The sequence below is a fragment of the Mercenaria mercenaria genome, chromosome 2, assembly GCF_021730395.1.
Source record: "Mercenaria mercenaria strain notata chromosome 2, MADL_Memer_1, whole genome shotgun sequence".
NCBI classification, from domain to species: domain Eukaryota; kingdom Metazoa; phylum Mollusca; class Bivalvia; order Venerida; family Veneridae; genus Mercenaria; species Mercenaria mercenaria.
This window is the reverse complement of record NC_069362.1, coordinates 43,923,232-43,944,842: the sequence shown is the minus strand read 5'-3', so window position 1 is coordinate 43,944,842 and position 21,611 is coordinate 43,923,232. Positions and strand designations below refer to the sequence as shown.

General features: G+C 35.5%; 1 protein-coding gene across 1 annotated transcript; it reads left to right on the top strand.

The window, feature by feature from the left end:
• The first annotated feature begins 796 nt into the window (after nucleotides 1–796).
• On the top strand, nucleotides 797–21,327 carry LOC128555076 (protein transport protein Sec24C-like). The gene is made up of 24 exons (XM_053536446.1): nucleotides 797–942; nucleotides 2,007–2,165; nucleotides 2,590–2,704; nucleotides 3,393–3,609; nucleotides 3,979–4,041; nucleotides 4,325–4,985; nucleotides 5,187–5,440; nucleotides 6,127–6,235; nucleotides 7,054–7,181; nucleotides 7,573–7,711; nucleotides 8,100–8,215; nucleotides 8,618–8,745; nucleotides 9,062–9,140; nucleotides 9,630–9,742; nucleotides 10,058–10,268; nucleotides 11,146–11,316; nucleotides 12,084–12,180; nucleotides 12,859–13,143; nucleotides 13,907–14,101; nucleotides 14,901–15,004; nucleotides 15,456–15,543; nucleotides 16,363–16,466; nucleotides 16,991–17,080; nucleotides 17,630–21,327. The coding sequence occupies exons 2-24, from the start codon at nucleotides 2,021–2,023 to the stop codon at nucleotides 17,768–17,770; spliced, it is 3,753 nt and encodes a 1,250-aa protein (XP_053392421.1). The 5' UTR covers nucleotides 797–942; nucleotides 2,007–2,020; the 3' UTR covers nucleotides 17,771–21,327.
• The last annotated feature ends 284 nt before the right edge of the window (nucleotides 21,328–21,611 follow it).

Genomic DNA, 21,611 nt, shown 5'->3' with positions numbered 1-21,611 from the left:
GTAATCTCCCTTTTGTTCATGAGTAAAAGTACGCTATGAACTAAGGTTTTATATGCAAACTGCCGAACTTGTTTTAATTTTTATAATATCTTGTTTTAATGGTGATTCTTAATATTTGCAACTTTTTCTGTGACACCTAAATTAATTTATTGATTGTCTTGCTGTATTATACTATGTCCTGAAATAAATGATAATAATAAAGTAGATTTTAGCGTAAAGTAACGTTTATATCTTTCAAACTGGTAACTGTTAAATGTTCATTTGAATAAAAAAAACATGGATCTAATAGTTCTATTACCTATATTCTCTTTGTGAATATTTGTGTTTTAATGAATCAGACACTGTATTTCTCATTGGTATTATTATAGTAAATTCTTTAATTAAGCCGATAAAGGGTTTCCTTACCCAGCTCGTCAGTGTGTTTCAAGACACTTAATGGTTTTAGTCAGAGCAGAATTTCTAGTATATAATGTAACATGGATGCAAATGGTTTGAATGTTATACTGTTTCATGGAAGTGACTTAAACTGTTACAGCGGACATGAAATGCGGGTTTCAACCTTTCTGTGCTGTCAGCGCTTTGATTAATGATAGCTGCTGTTTAATTTTTGTTATATATAATATTGTAACTAATAAGTTTCATATACAATATATATACATGTTTAAAACCACATTTTGTTATCTATTAGACTATATAGAATCAAAACCAGGTAACATTATTATATATATAATGTACGTTTTAATTGACTTCTCTTTATTACTTTTGCAACAACCCTCTCCGTGTTTACGTGGCATGATCTGCACATGCGCCGACGGAAGTGTTTTACCAGGACGTGGCATCTAATTCGTGTATTCGTGAAGTGTCAAAGTTTGTGTGTTGTTTATCACCTCATATCACCATTATATTTAGACCGACATTTCCTAAAGCAATATATATTTAATGGTAAGATACATTGCAGCCATTTATTTTAGATTGATTCTATAAGAACCCATTTTACTAGCGGACCGATCCGGCCGGTCACTGTCATCCTTCTTGATATCATTTGTGTTTATTTTGTGGATAAAGTGAGCTTTCGGAGTAACAGCGTTGTGTTTATTTATCGTTTTAAACCAGGTAACTTGCGTAAAGAAATTAATTTACCTAAAATAATGGCTGTCTCTAATATTATTATTGGAATTCGTACTAAGAATTTTCGACCCAAGTACAATTTGTGTTTAATAATTTACAGTTCTTCTGCTACTTGTTGATATATTTTCATGCTATTTGATTAAGTGATTTCTGTTAACTTAAATTAAATGATGAAAATGGTGTCTGTTGTTTTTTACCATTATTTTAGAGGGTAGGAACCAGTTTGTGGTTTCATGAGCTGATGAGTTGTCTGCAACCAAGTCGTCATTTTCTGGGTCTGAAAAAAATATATTGCAGAGCCTGGTATGACATAACACTGGTATAACATAGCACAATGGGAGAGAACTGAGGGATGACATTACTCCCAGGCGAAAACAGCTGTTCCAAAACAGTGACTGTTACACAGTACTATTACCTGAATGACTCGCAGTGTTTATAAAGTTCAGTTTTGCACTGTGCATGCACTGGCATAAAACATTTACTGCTATTGAATGTTTGTCTGTGTACAATTATTTTTTCAGTTTGATTTTGGCACAATTCTACATTTCCTTCAGACAAGAGTGAAATGATACTCATGACAAAATAGAGCTGCTCCATCCTATCCACCTTATAAAAGAAAAACAGTCAGTTCAGTTTCAGACTGTCCTGGAGTGACATGCAACTCCTATAACATTTTGATGAATAGAATAAATGCATGAAAGTGACTTTCCAATTCAGACTGGTAATGTTTGGCTACAGTATCATGGCTCTCTTTTGATGCAGTCTTGATTAGGCAACTAGGTAGTAGGTAACACGATGTGTATTTATATAGTATTATGTGTTTAAGGGAGTTTTTATGAGTCATTAATTAAAGTGAGCAGGTTTGATATTGTTTTCAGCGTGATCAACTGTGATGAATCCCCAGTATACGGGACAGTATGGTCAGGGGTCGCCAGGTGATTACGGGGCCCCAGTTTCTACAGGGTATGGTCCTCCATCATCAGGACAAACTGGGTCAGGACAGAATATGTACAATGGACAACCTATGCATCAACAGGGTATGTAATTTACAATATTGATAGAACTCATTCGATCAGTAAAGAAATTCTAAGAGAGAAAATGTGTAATTAGAGAAAACATGTTAATACCAAAGTTACCTGTTCTATGGGTGTTGACAAACCGTAAGTCAGGTTTTTCCTGTTTTTCGCAAGGACTAGATATGTAAAAATTTTGATGGTTTTATTTAAAAGTTTGATACAAGTCATTCATTCTGTGCTAGTTGAATACCTGTTACCATAGAACATTGCTTATTTCCTCACAATTGGACAGTTGCCATTTGCCAAACTCTATATTAACAAAAGAAAAATAACATAGGTGTAAAATGGGTTTTCAAAGCAGAAATAAACTGTTCAATGAAGTTCAAGTGTTGGTTAAATGATAAATTGCCACACTTTTCCACTGTGTGCAAATCTGTGTTTTCAGGACCAGGTCAGTATGGAGGCCCGTCCAAGCCTATGCCCGTACAAAATGGACCACAGGGTTTACCTCCCGGTGGGTACGGTGGTCCACAAGGTGACTTGCAATATGGTGCCCCAAGGTAAGAAAACTTGCTGTACAAGTATGAATGTTTTTAAAAGAATGAGAACAATTCAGTTTACTTTATTTCAAAATTGGTTCCTTTATGATTGTTTATGATTGATCCTGGTGTAGGATACCTGGGAGGAATTGTATAGTAATTGAACTATCAGTCTGTCACTACAGTCTACTTGTGTACTCAACTCCTCCTACAGTTTCCATCCAACTGAAATGAAACTTGGTATACACGACTTTACACATACATCATTAACATTAAGGGGACATGCACAGTTTGTTAGGCGTTCTGTGTCTGATTGTTTTCTTAGTTATATCCTTTTTTGGACTTTATAATATTCTACCAAGCTTTTTCAGTGGGCAACCATCATACAATACTGGCATCATTTTTGTTTTAAAAAATGCATCAATTTGGGCCATTTCAATAGTAAAGGCAGACAATGACTTAAATGGCCAAGCTGTGTATCCTTGCTTTCATTGTTGTTTTTTTATAATATATATATATATATATACATTGTATATATATATATGATCATTTTGTTTGATTACAAGGAGTATTTGGATGAGGACAAGATGATAAATTTTTCAGCTTTATTTGGGCTGTAAATTCATGAAAGAAAGGAATGCTGTTTTTAGTAGTGTCTGTCTGTATCAATTCTGAAGAATTTAACACTTTGTTACAATATTCATTTCAGGCCAGGAGGTCCAGGTTCCATCCCACCTCGTGGGCCAGCTCCACCAGGACAGATGGGTGGGCCTAGAGGGCCAGGTCCACAAATGACCCCAGGTCAAGGACCAGCCCCTCCTGGACAAATGGGTGGAGCAAGAGGTCCAGGCCCTATGCCTTCTGGACAGATGGGTGGGCCAAGAGGGCCAGGCCCTCAAATGACACCAGGTCAAGTGCCTAGTCAGGTAAGAGAAATTCATCAAATTCAATTATTAGTTTATGTTATTTTAACAAGAGCTAGCATTCTGTATTGTCACTCTCAAAACCACTACCTGGGCAAACTAAATATTAGTAGTGGCTTGCATGGATATGCTGGTCACAGGTGGTCCTCCTGGGATATATGACACTTTGTAATGTAAAACTGTACCACTCCTAAAATACTGAAAGTTACAGCTGATTTTCAAGATATATATATGATGGACAATTTTTGGAGTAAATCAGTTTCATTAGCATGAAGTTCTGTTAGTTATGACCAGAATAACCTGTTCATATGTTCTTCATTAGCACGAAGTTCTGTAGTTATGACCAGAATAACCTGTTCAATTTTCTTTCAGATGAACAGCCAAATGGGTAACCTGAGTATTTCAGGGCCACCACAGAGAGGTCAGGCACCAATGGTAAGTGTATACTTTATTTCGTTTGTTCTAGGGCATAGGCAGAAATATACAACCATCATATTGTGACACATGTTTTACCAATTTTAAGCCCAGCAATCAGAGAATGCAATATATATGTGTATGTTATTCCTGGTATTTTTTGTAGGAAAAGTGTCGTGACAGTTTGTTTAAAATGAACAGAAGTAAGATTAGTAAAATATCACATGCCCAGTAAGATTATGTTGTGCTTCATTCTCATCTGATGAATTACTCTTCCTTTTATTATATGCAACGTTTTTTTCAGGGTGTAGGACCTCCTTCAAGTTCAGGTGCAAGCTACATGCCTGGCCCACCAAGCAGTATGTCAGGGCCTCCAGGAGGTATGGGTAGTCCCCCAAGCAGTATGGGTGGTCCATCAAGTAGTATGGGCGGACCTCCAGGTAGTATGGGTGGTCCTCCAAGTAGTATGGGCGGACCTTCAGGTAGTATGGGTGGTCCTCCAAGTAGTATGGGCGGACCACCAAGTAGTATGGGCGCACCTCCAAGTAGCATGGGTGGTCAGTTACCTCCTAGAAGTACACCTCAACCATATGGCATGCCTCCAGGACCAGGGGCCCCTCCAGTGTCACATGGGCAACCCCCTGTTGCAGGAGGCAGTTATACTTCCTCACATCAACCTGTTTCTAATATCGTTACTCAACCATCTGATAGTTACAGTCAGCCATCAACTGGTGGATATGGACCACCTCCAGGAACACAGCCTTCAGGCTTTCCCCCACCTCCAACAAGTATGGGGCAGCCTAGGCCAGGTATGGGACCACCAGGTCCTGGTATGCAACGTCCTCCAATGGGAATGCCCCCGTCATCAAGTGCACCAGGGTCATTTGGAAATCAGCATGGTTATGGAGTGCCACCATCAATGGGACAGACCCCACAAGGGCCACCAACCAGTATGCAGGGTCAAGGTAATTAACATTCATGTGTATTACATTTCAGACGTAAACTTGTAGATATTTGTTATTCAAAGTTGTTTAAACAATTGTGTTTGTTAAGAAATAGACAGAGAAACTTACAGTAATATGAAGTGAGTTCATGAAGATTTTTATTCAGTAAATATTTTACTGGTTGCAAATAAAATACAGAAACAATGAACTCTGCATTTACAGGTTACAACCAGCCAGCAGGGTTTCCACCAATGTCGGGTGCTCCACCTACTGGCCAGGGTTTCCAAGCCCCAGGGGCACAAGAAATGTCTCATGGTCAGTTTGGTGGTGCACCACAGCCATCGTTCAACCAAGGGTACCCTGGCGCTCAGCCACCACGCCCTGGGGCTCCAGGTATGCCACCAGGTGGAATACAGCCTGGGGGCATGCAGCAGCCACAGCAGAAAAAGCTGGATCCTGATCAGATGCCAAGTCCTGTAAGTTGGAAATTGTTTTTGAAAAGAATAATAAAATCACTTCAGTATTTATATAAATGTCTCCCAGCACACAGTGGTGTGGGAGACATACTGATTTACTCCTGTCTGTCTGCCTGTGTGTCATAAGTCTTGTCCGCACTCTAAGTCGAACATTTCTCATCTTGTCTTCACCAAACTTGAACAAAATGTGTTTGTCACTAAGTCCTCGGCCAAGTTCAGTAACTAGTAAATCGCCCCAGCCACTTCGGAATTATAGCCCTCAAAGCACTGAAAGTCTGATAAGGCAATTGAGGTCTTTGGTTGATTTAGATACTACTATTCAGATGATTAGGCAGTTGTGGGAGACATGCACTTTTCTCAAAGCAGCTCTTGCTTCAAAATGATTTATGGATGCAGTTTTATTACTGAATTAAACTTGCGCTACAAAAATATGTTACAGTCGCGCATTTATGATTCAGGTCAGTTTGAGTATAGATGATCTGTTGCCAGTTTCTAATGTCTATTGTTGTATAAGCATTGAATACTTATATCATTTCATATAGCATTTACTTGGATATCATCTGATTTTGTTGACAGGAACTTACAGATTGGAGTTTGTAGAGGTTTAGTTTTGTTTTAATTGCATTACTATCATAATGTAGCAAGGAAACATTCAAAACTTGAGAAAGAGTTTAATTTTGTTTCAGATTCAAGTGATTGAGGACGATAAACGAAATCGTAGTGGTATATTCAGTACAGCTACTAAAGGAGGTGTCCCACCACTTGTTACCACACAGTTCATAACACAAGATCAAGGTATGTAGACAACAAAACTTAATTTCTTTTCAACTTGCTGACAGTTAATATTGACACATTTATGATTCTGCAAATTCTTTGAAGATATGTCCACCCACAGGATTAGCTGCTTAGAATTTTCACTTTCCCTGGAATTTGTATTTGATCTGATATTAATTAACCCTTAACCTGCTATATTTCTATAATGGACTGGTCCATCTTTCAATTTGGACAGTACCACTTATTACTCAAAGGGGTTTTCACTGAAAATTTACTGACTGAATAGCGAACAGTGCAGACCATGATCAGACTGCACGGATGTGCAGGCTGATCTTGGTCTGCACTGGTCGCAAAGGCAGAATCATCTGCCGCCAGCAGGCTAAGGGTTAAAGAAAATCGCCTATTATGCCGAATTACGCTTTACCCTTATCATGATCTACATTGTTCACCAGAGCTGATTTCTACTTGTATTTATGAGTGGACAAGCAGATTTTTAAAGCCCTGCTTAAATTAGTGTGTTTTAATGTTATTGTCACGGTGGATATCACAGTATTTGTGGTTCCGGGTTAGGGTAAACTTACATTGGTTATATGAATGTTTTGTCCAAAATTAGCTGTAAGGGTTATGCAAACTGGTATATTAAAATGCATGATGAAAAAGTAATGTATCTTACTAGTGACTAAAGGGGAAAACCCTATAAAATAGTTAAAAATACCATGTAGAAAAAAAAATCATTGTAACCTTTGAAAGTTTAGGTAAGCAACTGAAAATCTGTTTATGTTAACGCTATCTTTGTTTAATATTTGCTTTTACAGATTTTAATGGGTTTTTTTTTACAGGAAACTGCAACCCAGCATTTTTGCGGTCAACCATGTACAATGTCCCTTGCACATCTGATATGCTCAAAAACAGTCATCTGCCATTTGCTTTAACTATATCACCATTTGCCAAACTACAAGAGGAAGAGGTAATATTTTGTTTCAGTACTTCTATGCAAAATATTTTCAAAGGATAAATATTTATTTCGCAAAAGATGTTTTTATTGAAAAGTTGCTCTGATTAACTAGAAAGTATTTTGTTTCTTTAGTTTGCCTTTTAAAATGATTCACTTATCTTTGCTTTGATAATGTAATTCTCCCTCAAAATCTTGCCAGTTTAATAAAAACTTGCAAGTGTGAAATGATGGAAATGTGGTAAAAGTTTCAAGTAGGAGTGGCCACTACTTCTGTAATATTTGAAATCTTGAATTCCAGTATTGTGTGGGGATATGAATTTCAGAACGTGTATACACAAAATTCATGAAGATAAATCCAGCACAAATGATAACAATTTCACATTATCTCTTCATTGTGTTACAGAATCCACCACCAATTGTAAACCTAGGAGAGCTGGGTCCAGTGAGATGTAAACGATGTAAAGCATACATGAATCCAAACATGATGTTTATAGACGGTGGTCGTAGATTTCAGTGTGTCTTCTGTGGGGCAGCAACAGATGGTAGGTACCAGTCATATATGATGGAACTCCTTCAAAAGTAACATTCGCTTAATTAGAGGGGTTATTTGCAATTAAAGAAATTAATTTTGACTAATTGTTCAGTTTAGAAGGGCTACAGGTTTTTATGGGTTCCATTTGAGAGAAGTTTGTTGTAAATTAATCATTCACTAGAAAAACAAATCAGTGGAGAGAAAAAATGTAACTCTCCTATCTTTAAAGTTTTAAAGTGAAAGTAAAATACAGTGGTTGAATTTAAACCATTTTATGTGTTTAAGGGACTAATTTGAACGGGTAAAATATATAGCAATTTTTCTAAGACTAAATGCTGAGAATTTATATCTTTGTTAACAATAATATTGATAAGAATTTTTGAATATTTTTGTTGCAGTGCCTGATGCATATTTTGCCCATCTAGACCACACAGGTAGAAGAGTAGATAGTTATGACAGACCAGAACTGTGTCTAGGTTCTTACGAATTTGTTGCAACTAAAGATTATTGTAAAGTAAGTTTATGTATAGTAATGTATGATTTCAAGATATTTTATTCCAAATTACATGCACTATCAAAACTATACATATATACTATAAAAGATATTTGTTTATAACACCTCTTTATAGCTAACGCCTTTTAAGTGGCAGGATTTTCTTCTAAATAGATAAAATTCTTGGTATACTCACCTAGTCAGAGCAACAACCTCTTTATAACAAAAACATTTTATTTTTGTCGAGACATCACACTGTACCTAGAACCCAATGCATTCTGTTGAGATGGCCTCCAAGGACGGTAGGAAAAAATCTGGTCCAAATATTGTAACAAATCAGCTATTAATTTTTACATCCTATAAAGTTTTTATTGATGAGTTGTAATAATATAATTGCATAAGTATTTATCCTTGATTTTTCAGAACAGTGTATTACCAAATGCCCCAGCTTTCATATTTATGATAGATGTTTCCTATAATGCAGTGAAAAGTGGATTGGTACATTTAATCTGCGAAAGATTGAAAAAAGATATACTTGTCAACCTACCAAAGTATGTATTCTTTATAAAATATGTTATGAAAGGAAAAACATGTTTGTAAACTGAAATTACTTGCGTTAATTTTGTGCAGATGCCCATCTTTGTTAAAAATAATGCAAATAGGGACACCCAGGTTTTTCCACGACCAGGAAGAATTTAAAGTTGTGACCTGACCCTAGCTTACTTTAAACTTTAATAAAACACAAACTATATTGATATCAAATACATTCAGATTTAACATAGTTGGGACTAGAATTTCATGAAAGTGCAGAAATATTTAACACGTGATAGGATTGTTGATTTATTTTGCTCTTTTTGTCTTTTATAGAGATTTAGGTGCTGAACAGTCAGAAATCAGAGTTGGGTTTGTGACATATGGGAAAGAGATACATTTCTACAATGTCAAGGTATGTTTTCTTATTTTGTATCAATGCTTTGAGCAAGTAGAATGGGAAAAGTTTGGTTTCATATCTGAACTTTTGTGTATATTTCCTGCATTTTATATTCTTTTTAAAACACTTTGCTTAAAGAAAACTTAGTTTTAACAACACTTTTCTTTTAACACTAAACTAAAGCATGTGTTACAGACACTTATGATAGGTAGCAAAGCAAGCACATAAATGGAAATTAATACAATGAATTGAAGGGTTGAGAGTTAAATTCTCGGGCCAGACTAATGTTTTCGTCCCACCATATCTGATTTTCTGCTACATATTACAGAGTTGTCACCTACTTGTAAAAAACAAGTTGGTACAGGTTCAGAAATGCAAGAACTTTTCGGTTAACTAGAATTGGTTATATAACTGAAATACTGTTGGAAAGAAAACAGCATTTACCCCAAATCAGATACCCAAACAAATTGAAATTAAAGCTGCTTGCATTGTGTTTTATTTCAGGGAGCATTAGCCCAGCCTCAGATGTTAGTTGTGTCAGATGTAGAGGACGTGTTTGTACCATTGTTAGATGGTTTCTTTGTTACACTGGAGGAGTCCGAATCAGTCATCGACAGGTTGGTATATATTTAAGAGGGCTCAAGTATGAACAATAAAGGTTACCATTGTACATGAAATTAAAATTTAGTGTAATACAATTAGTGAAATTGACAGAATAAATCGCACAGAATGATGCAAATTTACGACATCTGCAATACTTTGGGGGTAATGGCGAGGTAATGATGATTTGGGAAAAAAGAACTTAATCAGATATGAATGTTTTCAGATAAGTTAATGATTCTGATAGAATACTGTAGACACAGATGTTTTCACTGTTTCATTGCAAAATTTATGGAGTTCATTGTAAGTTGTCTTTATATTTTGTTGAACAGTTTACTAGCACAGATCCCCCAGATGTTCTGTGAGTCTAGAGAGACGGAGGTAGTTCTAGGACCAGTGATTCAGGCAGGCCTGGATGCACTGAAGTCTGCAGACAGAGCCGGCAAACTGTACATATTTCATACTTCCTTGCCAATAGGAGAGGCTCCAGGCAAATTGAAAAACAGAGATGATAGAAAACTATTGGGGACTGACAAAGAAAAGGTAAAAATTAAAAAAAAAAACAAAAACGAGTCAGCTACACTTCTGATTAGGGCTGTCATCGATAGAAACGATATCGATGTATCAACGATTTTTTTTTGTCGATCGATTATCGATTCCCATTTTCAAAAATCCATATTTTACAGGGAGAAAAAACTACCCAAATAAACACTCAGACCCTAAAAAACAACTTAAGTTCACAAAGTTGTAAATTTGGATGAATGCAAAAAAGGAGTGAAGGCAAAATAAAAATGAAAGATGTTATTAATTTTTATGTATTTCTTTTATTTCATAAATACAAGTACAACAGAATCAAACAGAAATATGGAAAGTAGGCAATAAAACTTAAAATAGCATTTACAGGAAGGTATATAGTATTATATGAACAAATAGGTTGTTAATCTAACTTAATAATCAATATATCGATGTATCGTCGATATTTGTCTTCTGATATATGGGTATCGTCGATACGCCTAAGATTCAATCAATGACAGCCCTACTTCTGATATATAGAAAATTTGGACTGCTTATATCGCCATAAGGATCAGTAAATATTCCATCGAGATTAATGAAAAGGGTGAAAAGTATTGTAAAACAGTAATTTTAATACTTGGGATTTTAACAACTTAAAACTTACTGTCATGTTCCTTCGATTTTAGGTTTTTTTATTTCAGATTTTTGTTTTCACAGTTTGCTTCCAACTTACTGAACTGGTTCATGGCCATTGAAGTTAGTTAGGTTTTATTTTTCTTTGAACTTTAAAACTAGAAATACACTTGTAGACTCAGCGTATTAAACACCAAGCATGTTACTAATACTTCCTGTTATATATTCAGGTTTACAACACATACAGCATGAAGTTACTATGTTTATATTTCAGACAATATTGACTCCACAGACAAAGTTTTACAGTCAGTTAGGTCAGGAATGTGTGGCAGCAGGCTGTAGTGTAGACATGTTCTTGTTCCCAAACTCTTACTGTGATGTAGCTACAATCTCAGAGATCTGTAGACTCACTTCAGGCAACATGTATAAATACAGCTACTTTCAGGTGAGATTTCCTGTACATTATGCGCATGTCTTGTTACTAGTTGTAAGCTTTGGCTGATTGAGGAAATGTCTATGAAACCAGAGGTCGCAAATTATTGATGATTTGACAGAAGACTGTTGTCGGTCACACACCTCTGATTCAAGTGTTTAGTTACAGTTAGAATACAGAGAATAAATCAATGCTGTTACAGTATTAAGGAATTCGGGTCACTGCAACAATCTACATTACACCGCTCCCCTCTCCCATTTCATTTAGTTTCTTGCCCTTTAGTATCTTGTTTCACTACCACACACACCACCTGCTTACCCCGCCTCCGCACCAAAAATAAAAAAAAATTCTTTAGACTGCTTTTTCTTAAAGTTTTGCCTTCTGTCCTCCTCTCATATAACCCTTCAGACATATATTGCCCCGCTTGGAGGAGCTCTTGTATTTTATGTAAGGAAACCATCCAGTTCTCAGTTGCAGAATGTTACTTTCCCCTTCAACATATAATAAAGAAATAGTATTCTATAATTTGATATCAGGAAAAATTCTGTTCAGCACCAGTGATCCAGCTGGCATAAGGAAGGTTGGCGGTTCCTGCCCATGTCAGAAATAAAGCCCAGACCTTTGATCTTCCTTCACCATTAAAAGCTGGGAAGTTGTGATGTTATCTAAATTTTATGGGTTGGACTTAAAACCAAACATAAAATATTGAAAGGTATTTTGTCTGGCTTCGTTAAATTATTCATGTTTAATAACAAAATGTAAATGTGTATCTGTTACAGGCGGACCTTGATGGTGAGAGATTTATAGAAGATCTGAAGAATAACATTCAGAGTCAGCAAGCATTTGATGCCATCATTAGGGTCAGAACAAGTCAAGGTGAGCATTTCAAAAAATCTGTGAAATATGTATTTAGAACATGAACTTATTTAAAATCACTTGCCCCTCACCAGTGTGGGTTCGAACCTCATTTGGGGTGTTGAATTCTTCATGTGAGAAAGTCATCCAGCTGGCGTACTGAAGGTCGTTGGTTCTACCCATGTGCATGCTCGTGATGAAATAATGCAAGGAGGGGCACCTGGGGTCTTCCTCCACCATCAAAGCTGGAAAGTCGCCATATGACCTATAATTGTGTTGATGCAACGTTAAGCCCAACCAAAAAAAATAGTGAAGCAAGGTTGGTGTAACAGTTGACATAAAAATGATAGGTACATACCTCTTTTGAAATGTTGTTATTTTCAGCATTGCTAGAATTGTTCAGTGTTGTTTTGGTTTGTATAAATCAAATTATTGCAATTCAGTTAACATAATGCGACTTTTTCTGGGACAATCAGAAACCACAAATGGTGTCGTAGGGTTGTTGTTGCCCAGTTACAGCTTGAAACTGCAACTCTGCAATGTCAAAACTTCCTGTTAATTAGAGAACTATGTCAGTACATTCACACAGAAATGAATAAGTAGATGTATGAAATAGGCAATTTCCTATTAAACATATATTTTGAAATTTAGCTGTAGAAAACGTGTGTTATATGATGAAGCTATATTTTTCACTCACAGGTATTCGTCCGGTGGATTTCCTAGGAAACTTCTATATGTCAAACACAACAGATGTAGAAATGTGTGCTGTGGACAATAATCAGGCGATATCTGTCGAGGTTAAACATGATGATAAACTTAATGAACAGGAAGGGGCGTTTGTTCAAGTGGCAGTGCTTTTTACTAGTGTTAGTGGACAGAGACGTTTAAGAATACATAACTTAGCACTCAATTGTTGTACACAGTTGGCAGACTTGTTCCGAAATTGTGAATTGGATACTTTTATAAATTACATGTCAAAATTTGGTAAGTATTCATTATGATCTGCTCTGAACATTGTTTATTTACCAAGTTTACAACTTAACAAAAGATACAAGATTCACGTTCTAGGTTCCCAGATAAAACTTGAGTTTGGAGACCAGTCTGAAATCCTAGTTTCTGATTGGTTGATTTGAGCTCAGATTTGAAAATTGATGAATGGTATATTTGTATTCTGAGACTGGTCTCCAAAATCACTGGACCATGGTTTTCACTGAACACATCTGAAAATAGAACTAGAATTTGTGAAGATTTGTAATGAAATGATTTTGGATATAAATACCCGCCCGCTTATCTCAGAAGGGATAGCGCAGATGTACAGCTGAGGTGTCCACATGTTTGATCCCTGTGCAAAGCAGTTTCTCTTTGACGTCTTGATTAAAGACATTGAAAATCATTTGACTCCAACTCGGGTAAATGTTGAGAAGTTGACATTTACTTGCAGAGAACATATACTGGTACAGAATCCAGGAACACTGGCTGGGTTAACTCCTGCCGTTTCATAACTGAAGAATGTTGAAAAATGATGTTAAACCAAAATCAACTCTAAATCATACAGAAAAAAGGATTGATGAATTTTAGATCAATTTAGGCACCATTGTTCAAAAATCATTAAAAATGAGAAAGGCATTTGTTACTGTTGAAAATATATGAAGCAGGATTCCTAAGATATTTGTTAAAATTTAGATTCAACACACTACATGGTTTTAAAGCATCAAAATTTCTATATTTATACTTTTCTACTGAACAGCTATTAGAAATACATTACACAAAAGCCCACGGGAGACAAGGGAGCACATTATGACAGAAGTAGCTAATGTATTGGCATGCTATAGGAAGAACTGTGCTAGTCCATCCTCAGCCGGTCAGCTTATTCTGCCAGAATGTATGAAACTGTTACCTCTCTATGGTAACTGCGTCATTAAAAGTGATGGAATTCAAGGAGGTAATATGCTGTTTCGATGCTTTACTTTTATTGTTTTATTTACATGCTTTGTATTTGTGGTAAGGCCAAATGTATCAAGTAGGAAGTCTTGCGAATTTATCTACTCTGATATACTGGTAGTATCAGTTTGTATAAATTTTGCTTTAATCAGAGGAGTGCATATGATATATATTCTTGTCAGTGTTGAACAAGTGCTTCATTATTAAGTGAGCCCACCCGCTTAGCTCTGTAGGGAGAGCATTGGTCTACAGATCGCAGGGTCGCAAGTTTGATCCCCGGGCGGGGCGTATGCTCTCCGGGACAATTTGATAAAAGACGTGTCTGAAATCATTCGTCCTCCACCTCTGATATTTCATGTGGGGAAGTTGGCAATAACTTGCGGAGAACAGGTTTGTACTGGTACAGAATCCAGGAACACTGGTTAGGTTAACTGCCCTCCGTTACATGACTGAAATACTGTTGAAAAACGGCGTTAAACCCAAAACAAACAAACAAAAATCATTATTAAGTAGTCAGAACTTTTTGTTCACATTCTATAATAAATGCCAGAAGTGAGTTCTCAAGGTCAGTTTTAGATGGGACTTTTTCCTTATTTCAAATTTGTTGACTGGTATGGGAGCTTTGCTCCATTATTTTGACAAACACTTTACTTCACTTGTTAGATTATTATCAGGACAGAATTTTGCTTTTGTTTAAAAAAAAAAGTGCTGGCACTTTGTAGTAATCCTAATGAATAGAGTGTAATTATGTCACATAGATGAAATAGGGAGACATATTGATTTATTTATTATCATTTTAGGTCAAGACATATCCACAGATGATCGCAGCTATCTGATGCACCTTATCAATGCCATGGATGTAAAATCATCTTGTGCTTTCTTCTACCCAAGGCTTATACCATTGGTAAGACATATTTCCCTTATGAAATTTACACACATTAGTATGGAAAATGATGGGCCTCATTTTTAATGTGAATATACAAGTGTAAAGGACTGTAGTAAATGAAGGTAGTGGACCCATACTGACAGTATGACAGATTATGTTTCTATGTAAGGTGATTCAGCATTTCTCAGAATCAGATGACAGTGTAGCGCATACAAGCACCCTTGACTTGCATTCTTACTGGGAATGTGGAAATCACACTGAGAATACCTAATCTATCAAAGATTTATGTATCATTACGGGTCCACTACCTTAACTGTAGGTGCAATTTTTTTGCACACATTTCATAATTGTCAGCATCAATCACATTGCATACTAATTTGCTATTTGTTGCTGAATATATTTATTTACATAATGTAGGTTAATATCCCAATTTTAAATTTTCTGTAAAATATTATTTTCCCTTTTTTAGCACAATTTAGATCCAAAGACAGCGGAAATACCTGTTGCAATGAGATGCTCGTCAGAAAGATTAATGGACAATGGTGTCTATTTGTTAGGTATGTATACCACCTGATCTTTTATTATTTGTACTAGAAAATAACCTTCAAGTTTTCTTATTTTGTGAGAGTTATGTTGTTTATGTAAAATTATGTGCAGTAAAACTGGTTTGTAAAGACAGCCCTTGGGAAATGAAAAAATGGCGTTTGCTGATTTCTCTCAACACTGGTAAATTTACACTGTAAATGCTTAAATAGAAAGTGAAAGTAGTGACCTCGATAAGCAGGTTTTATACTAGTGGTGTTAAGCACATGTTTAACTGTTTTCTGCAAACATGGGGAAATGTACTCACTAAAAAGTTCAGACAGACGTGTGCTAAAGATTACTTGTGAACAGAAACAAACTGGTGCATAACACCTTTAGCTTCATTTCTGATTTAGACAGTTGCAATAAATTTGAACTTGTGAATATTTGAAAATATTTCTAAAATTGTGATTTACAATTAAACACGCTTAAGGTTGCAAGGTGAGAGAAATGCTCTAGTATCAAGGGTTACGAGCTATCTTAACAGACTGGTAAGGGAAATCAGCTTTGGACCAGGTGTATTGCTGGAGTAAACCCAGGTGCTTGAACCATCGTTGCCCGAGGGAGCGATATTCCTATGTACTTATTTACTCTCTTTTGCTTCGGCTTTGATAAAAAAAAAAATGTCTGGAAATTTTCAGGCACACGTGAAAATAGATTTCATTTATCATGTCAAGTATTGAAAGCATGAATAAACATAAGTATTTGTGTGTATATCATATGTACACATAATTTATACATTTTATAACAGTTTTAGTACTATAAATGTTTTTTATGACCCACATGTATTACAGAGAATGGTGTGTCAATGTTTATGTGGATAGGACACAGTGTGGATCCAGAGTGGGTACAGAATGTGTTCAGTGTACAGAGTGCAGCACAGATTGATATTGATAAGGTACGAGACAGATTTTACATCTTTACATTGTTAGTGCAGTAGGTAGATCACACGGTTTTGTCCCCTATATCTTAAATTGATTGGTCTGAAAAGCACACCTGTAAAAATTTCTGGATTGCCATTTTCATGGACAAGCCAACCACCACATACTGAAGCTGTAAAATTGTCAAAGACTATGTTTTTGTATGTGTACACTTTAAAATGATCCATTGGAGTTCCTTAAGGGAACATCAGATTTATTGGTACACTTGTCATGCATCAAAATTTCTTACTCAAGAACTATCACGGGTATTACAATACAGTACATAGATCAAAGATACTGTGCAAAGTTTCCTCATTTTCGGAGGAAATGACAACAGAAAAACAGAATTAAGATAATGGTTGAAATTTAAAGCAAGATTTAAAAATCAAGTCATTTGATTCAAAGCAACTTCAGTTAAGCACAAAAGCTTGATAAAATTTTGTGAAGATAGGTATGTAAATTTTAGCAGATTTTATGTTTCACAATGTTTGTATTATTTCAGTGTTGTTTGCTGCATCTAGAGAACGAGGAGTCACATGTTGTTAGAGATGTATTACACAAGATCCGAGCACAAAGAAACAGATATATGAAGGTCAGTTTTATATTACAGTAAATAAATTGTTGGTGGAAACATCAAATAGGCCTATTGTAGAGTCATAAAATACTAAATAACTAAAACACTTGTTGAAGCTGCAAGAATATCCATACTTCAAGGCTAGTATATTTAATATAATAGTATTCCAGACATGGGTTTACTTTAATTTTGATAAAATAGCAAGGCAGATGCTCTTACTTTCAATATCCAGTCAGTTTCTGATTTGTTTGCAAAGCATTCAGATATTAAAGATGAGATAATGTTAGGTGTTTGAAGTCAAATTTGCCGACACACGCCCTTCTGCCCTTGCCTCAGATGTACTAGTTGTCATACTCCAATATCATTTTAGTAGGTTTTACAGTGGCAAAATGGGTGAAATATGTTTAAAACCATTGGGAAAAAAAAGAGCTAAATTTGGAATAAAATTTCATTTCAGGCAGTACACCTGATTTTAACTGTTCAGCCAGTCATGAAACAGTTATCTTCTATGTATTAGTTATTCAAATAATAAATGTTTAATGAAAATTGTTTGATATTTTGTTTTAGTTAACTATTGTGAGACAGCGAGACAAACTGGAGCCGTGGTTCAATCATTTCCTGGTTGAAGACAAAGGACAGAATGGCAGTGCTTCATACGTAGACTTCTTGTGTCATATTCATAAAGAAATACGGAACTTACTTAGCTAGATAGTCACTGTGTGAACTTGATAATATATTGTGATATTTTGATTCAAAATTTCTGTGACCAGCTTGTTCTGCTGAGATTGCCAAATGAAAAAGCAGAAGTGATTGGATTTAAACAGCAGGCAATAAAAATTAGAAAGATGGTACTGTTGTGTTTTTGACACTTAAGATAGTACAGTTGTGATTTTTGGTCACATTAATGGTATAGTTGTGAATCTGACACAGTAATTATATTTGACAGGAAATGTACTAATAGATGTGTATGTTTTATGGTATCATCTACACAAAGAAGAGATTGTGTTTTTTCATACACCAAAGGAAAAGTTTTATGCATAAGAGTTTTGTAACATCTCTCAAGTTGAAATTTGTCTACGTAGTTGGGAAGGTAATTTTTACACCCTGCAAATGAAAGCAAATGACATTATTGTTATACACACACCCTTGTAAAATTAAAAATTAATTGACAATGATATGGCCTGTTTGGGTGAAACATTATTTTACTTTGACCAGTTACTGCGGCTCTCAGCTGTGACATGTCTGTGTGAGAACCAGTCAGTGGCAATTGTTCTCAAAGCCGTTCGGGAGGGGCTAACATTGTTGAGGGCTCTGATTTCCCAACACTTGTCCCCCAGCTCTGTTGGTTCAAACCCTGCTTGGGTGGACATGTGAGGAAGCCATCCAGCTGGCTTACTGAAGGTCATTATTTCCACCCCAAAGCATGCCATGTGCGAAATAATTTCCATAGAAACACCTGGGGTCCTCCTTCACCATTGAAGCTCAGAAGTCTTTAAGTGACCTAAAGTAAGTCAATATGACTTTAAAGCCCCCAAAACAAGGATGTTTTGGCCTGATCAGTTGAGGTCAATGAAGCGTGCTACAAGCCATGGGTAAGTTGAATCTGAGATAGGTGTCAAAAACATGAAAGGGATGTACAGATTATTTAAAATCTGTAAACAAGATGTTTTGATAGTCATCATAAAGCATTGTTTGTAACTATTTAAGACCTCGATTTACTGCATATGAAAGGGTAATACGTAAGGCACCAAGTGCCTTTTTTTTTTTGCCAAATGCACTCCACTTTAAGTACTGCGACACCCTTCAGTGTGGTTTTCCTGTTGAATTATTGTGTACATTTTGTAAAGAAAGTGACTAAACATGTATAACAATCTTTACTAAAGTGCTAGTCAGACTATATGATGTAATCTTCAAACCAGTGTATTTATTTTTGTTAACTAATGCAGCGTCTAGTATATAAATCGGTAAATGCTAGGAAATCTGTGTTTCAGTCAGAAAATAACAGTAAAAATGCATACATACATTGTAAACAAATTGAAATGTTCTAACTAATAATGAATTTACTTCCTTTTAAGTAATTTATGTGTTCAAAGTATTGAAAATATGCAGACAGCGACCAACCATGATAGAAGAACCAGTGTGTGATTCCTCCATTTTTTCTGAACTGACTTCATATTGTACTATGTCTTTTGAAGGGCGGTTTGCCATCATTAATGTGACTCACCATCTGTGTCGTTGCAATAAGGCAAGATATATTCCAGATTATTTATGAAAACCAAACAAAATTTCTTTATATTTTGTGGTTACTGAAGAAAACAATCGAGCAGAAAAAATAACAGAAACTGTATCATTCACAGCGAGTGCTCTGAATGATTTTCTGATAAAACTGGCAAGAAATAAAATGGTTATATTTGCAAGAGGAAAATACCTTTTAATATTATTTTATGTTGCTGCCTTTTAAGACATCGACCAGATACTGCTGATCTAAAGGCAGCTTCACAAAGACCCAGTAAATGCCTAGTCAGTCACAATGATGGAACGTGATTTGTACAGCATTACATTACTTAACCAAAAATTCTAATTCGTATTAATTTCCAGTAATTTAATCATTTTCTGTATATGCTAGCAGCTCATGTATATTAGCGATCATATATTTAGCTTACGCATGGATTCACTGTAAACTAAGTATATATTATGAATAAGAAAAGTTCTCCTCTCTTTTCATACATCATCTAATAAATTGTGGAACTTGGAAAGTTTTCTTCAATAAAAAATTGTAACAAAATCTATGTGGCCAAAGTTCACTGTTACATTGACCATTAATCAACTCTTTACTAAACTCTTGAAAACTTCCATGTTTAAATCATTCAGATGTTTTTGTAACAAAAAAGAGTGTGTACTGTAGATGGCATTTTATAATGCTAATGAATTAACAAGATACAGCAGACAAATGTAAACAAAATGTCTGTAACGCCGCCAACTGGAGCATCGGTGGCTTGAGCGCCCAGGCTTTCTTAAGCCATTTACATGGTCCTTGGCCGTTTTCCATATATTTTCTGTAATATAACTCCAGCATTTTGGTCATAGCATTGTGACCTAGAGTGATCATTGTTTTTCTGTAATTTTAATGATGCTTCTTTCCCTGAACCACCTATACAGTGCCATGTTTTTACACTATATTTGTCAACATATATGAAGTGGTTGTGGATATGTACAAGAAGAAAATTCCTGATATCATTTTAAAAAACTTGTGTCAGAAATAAGTGTCCCTGTTCTAGTATGTAATTTATGTCATCTTCTGTGGTCACACTTGTACAAGACATTTGTTTTGTTTTACTCTCTCAGTACTGAGTAGGGTTAACTTTGTTAAATGAGATTTAAAGTGTATACAAATACTTATTTGCAGAAAAAAGTTTCTATGGCATTCATTGTTAGTGTTATTATAGTCTATACGTCCATATATTATTCATGTAAAACTATAAAACAGCGTTCTAGCAACTCTATTTCAGAAGTTTTACCATACTTAATACCTGTTGTTGAAATAACGTCCCTAATACCAAATTGTCCTGCATTCTTATGACACTGATCAGTGCAATTCAAGGGTGACAATAGCTGGAAAAATATTGCAGCAGAATTAAGTACAGCAAGACTTATCTGACAATTTCATAATGTATATACTCGTGTTATTCTACATGAATGAATGTTTTACACTATAGATAAAGGTAGTTTTACAAAACTTTTTGAGCCCCAATAAAAGTTCAGGTTTATTTAATTAGATTGTATAGATTATATATTTCTTCATCTACTTGAGCGACTTGTCTCCTTAATTTATTAATAATTAGCCTGCTGGAGACAAAAGAGTTTGCCTTTGTGACCGTTGCAGACCCAGATCAGCCTGCACTGCTTGCTCTTCAGTCTGTAAAGAGCTTCCTACAGTCTTACCCAGGTTCAACTGTTTGTTCATTGTTCAGACATGACATATTTCTTTAATAAATGCTTTGCAATTGTTAAGTTGTTAAATAGATAATTCAAGGTTCTGAAAGCTTTGTAAAATATTGACTTTTTATCATTAAATGAGAGAATGAGATTTCAGTATTTGTTTTGTTAAGATGGTGATATTTGAAGCACTGCATACATGCTCTATTTATTTCTCTATAGTACTAGATGTTTCAGTTTAAAGCTGAACAAAAGTTGTTTTACTCATTACGGAATTGGAAGACTGTACATCAAAATGTCAAATGAAATAAACTATTTGTTTAAATATTTTTGTTGTTTTTCTCTTTTAATGCCCCCAGAAATAGTTATTTAGTCATCAACACTGTACAAAAGTTCCATCGTTTGAAACATTTGGACATACTTTTGGGTGTTCAGCCATTCACATCATTGCTATCGAGGTATAGATTGTAGTTAATGTAATTTGCCAATAAAAGCCATCAGTACAAATTACTGGTTCTCGTTCTGCTTTTCTCATTGTTCAAGACTGGGAACAAGCCAACACTGTCCACATTTTTGGCAGGGTCGAACGTGTAACAAACTCGGTCAAAACATT

Excerpts from the sequence above, each read along its gene's own strand:
- LOC128555076 (XM_053536446.1), top strand. The coding sequence starts at position 2,021 with ATGAATCCCCAGTATACGGGACAGTATGGTCAGGGGTCGCCAGGTGAT. Across the intron at positions 8,746-9,061 it reads ATACTTGTCAACCTACCAAA|AGATTTAGGTGCTGAACAGT; the intron begins GTATGTATTCTT and ends TGTCTTTTATAG. Across the intron at positions 13,144-13,906 it reads AAATTACATGTCAAAATTTG|CTATTAGAAATACATTACAC; the intron begins GTAAGTATTCAT and ends TCTACTGAACAG.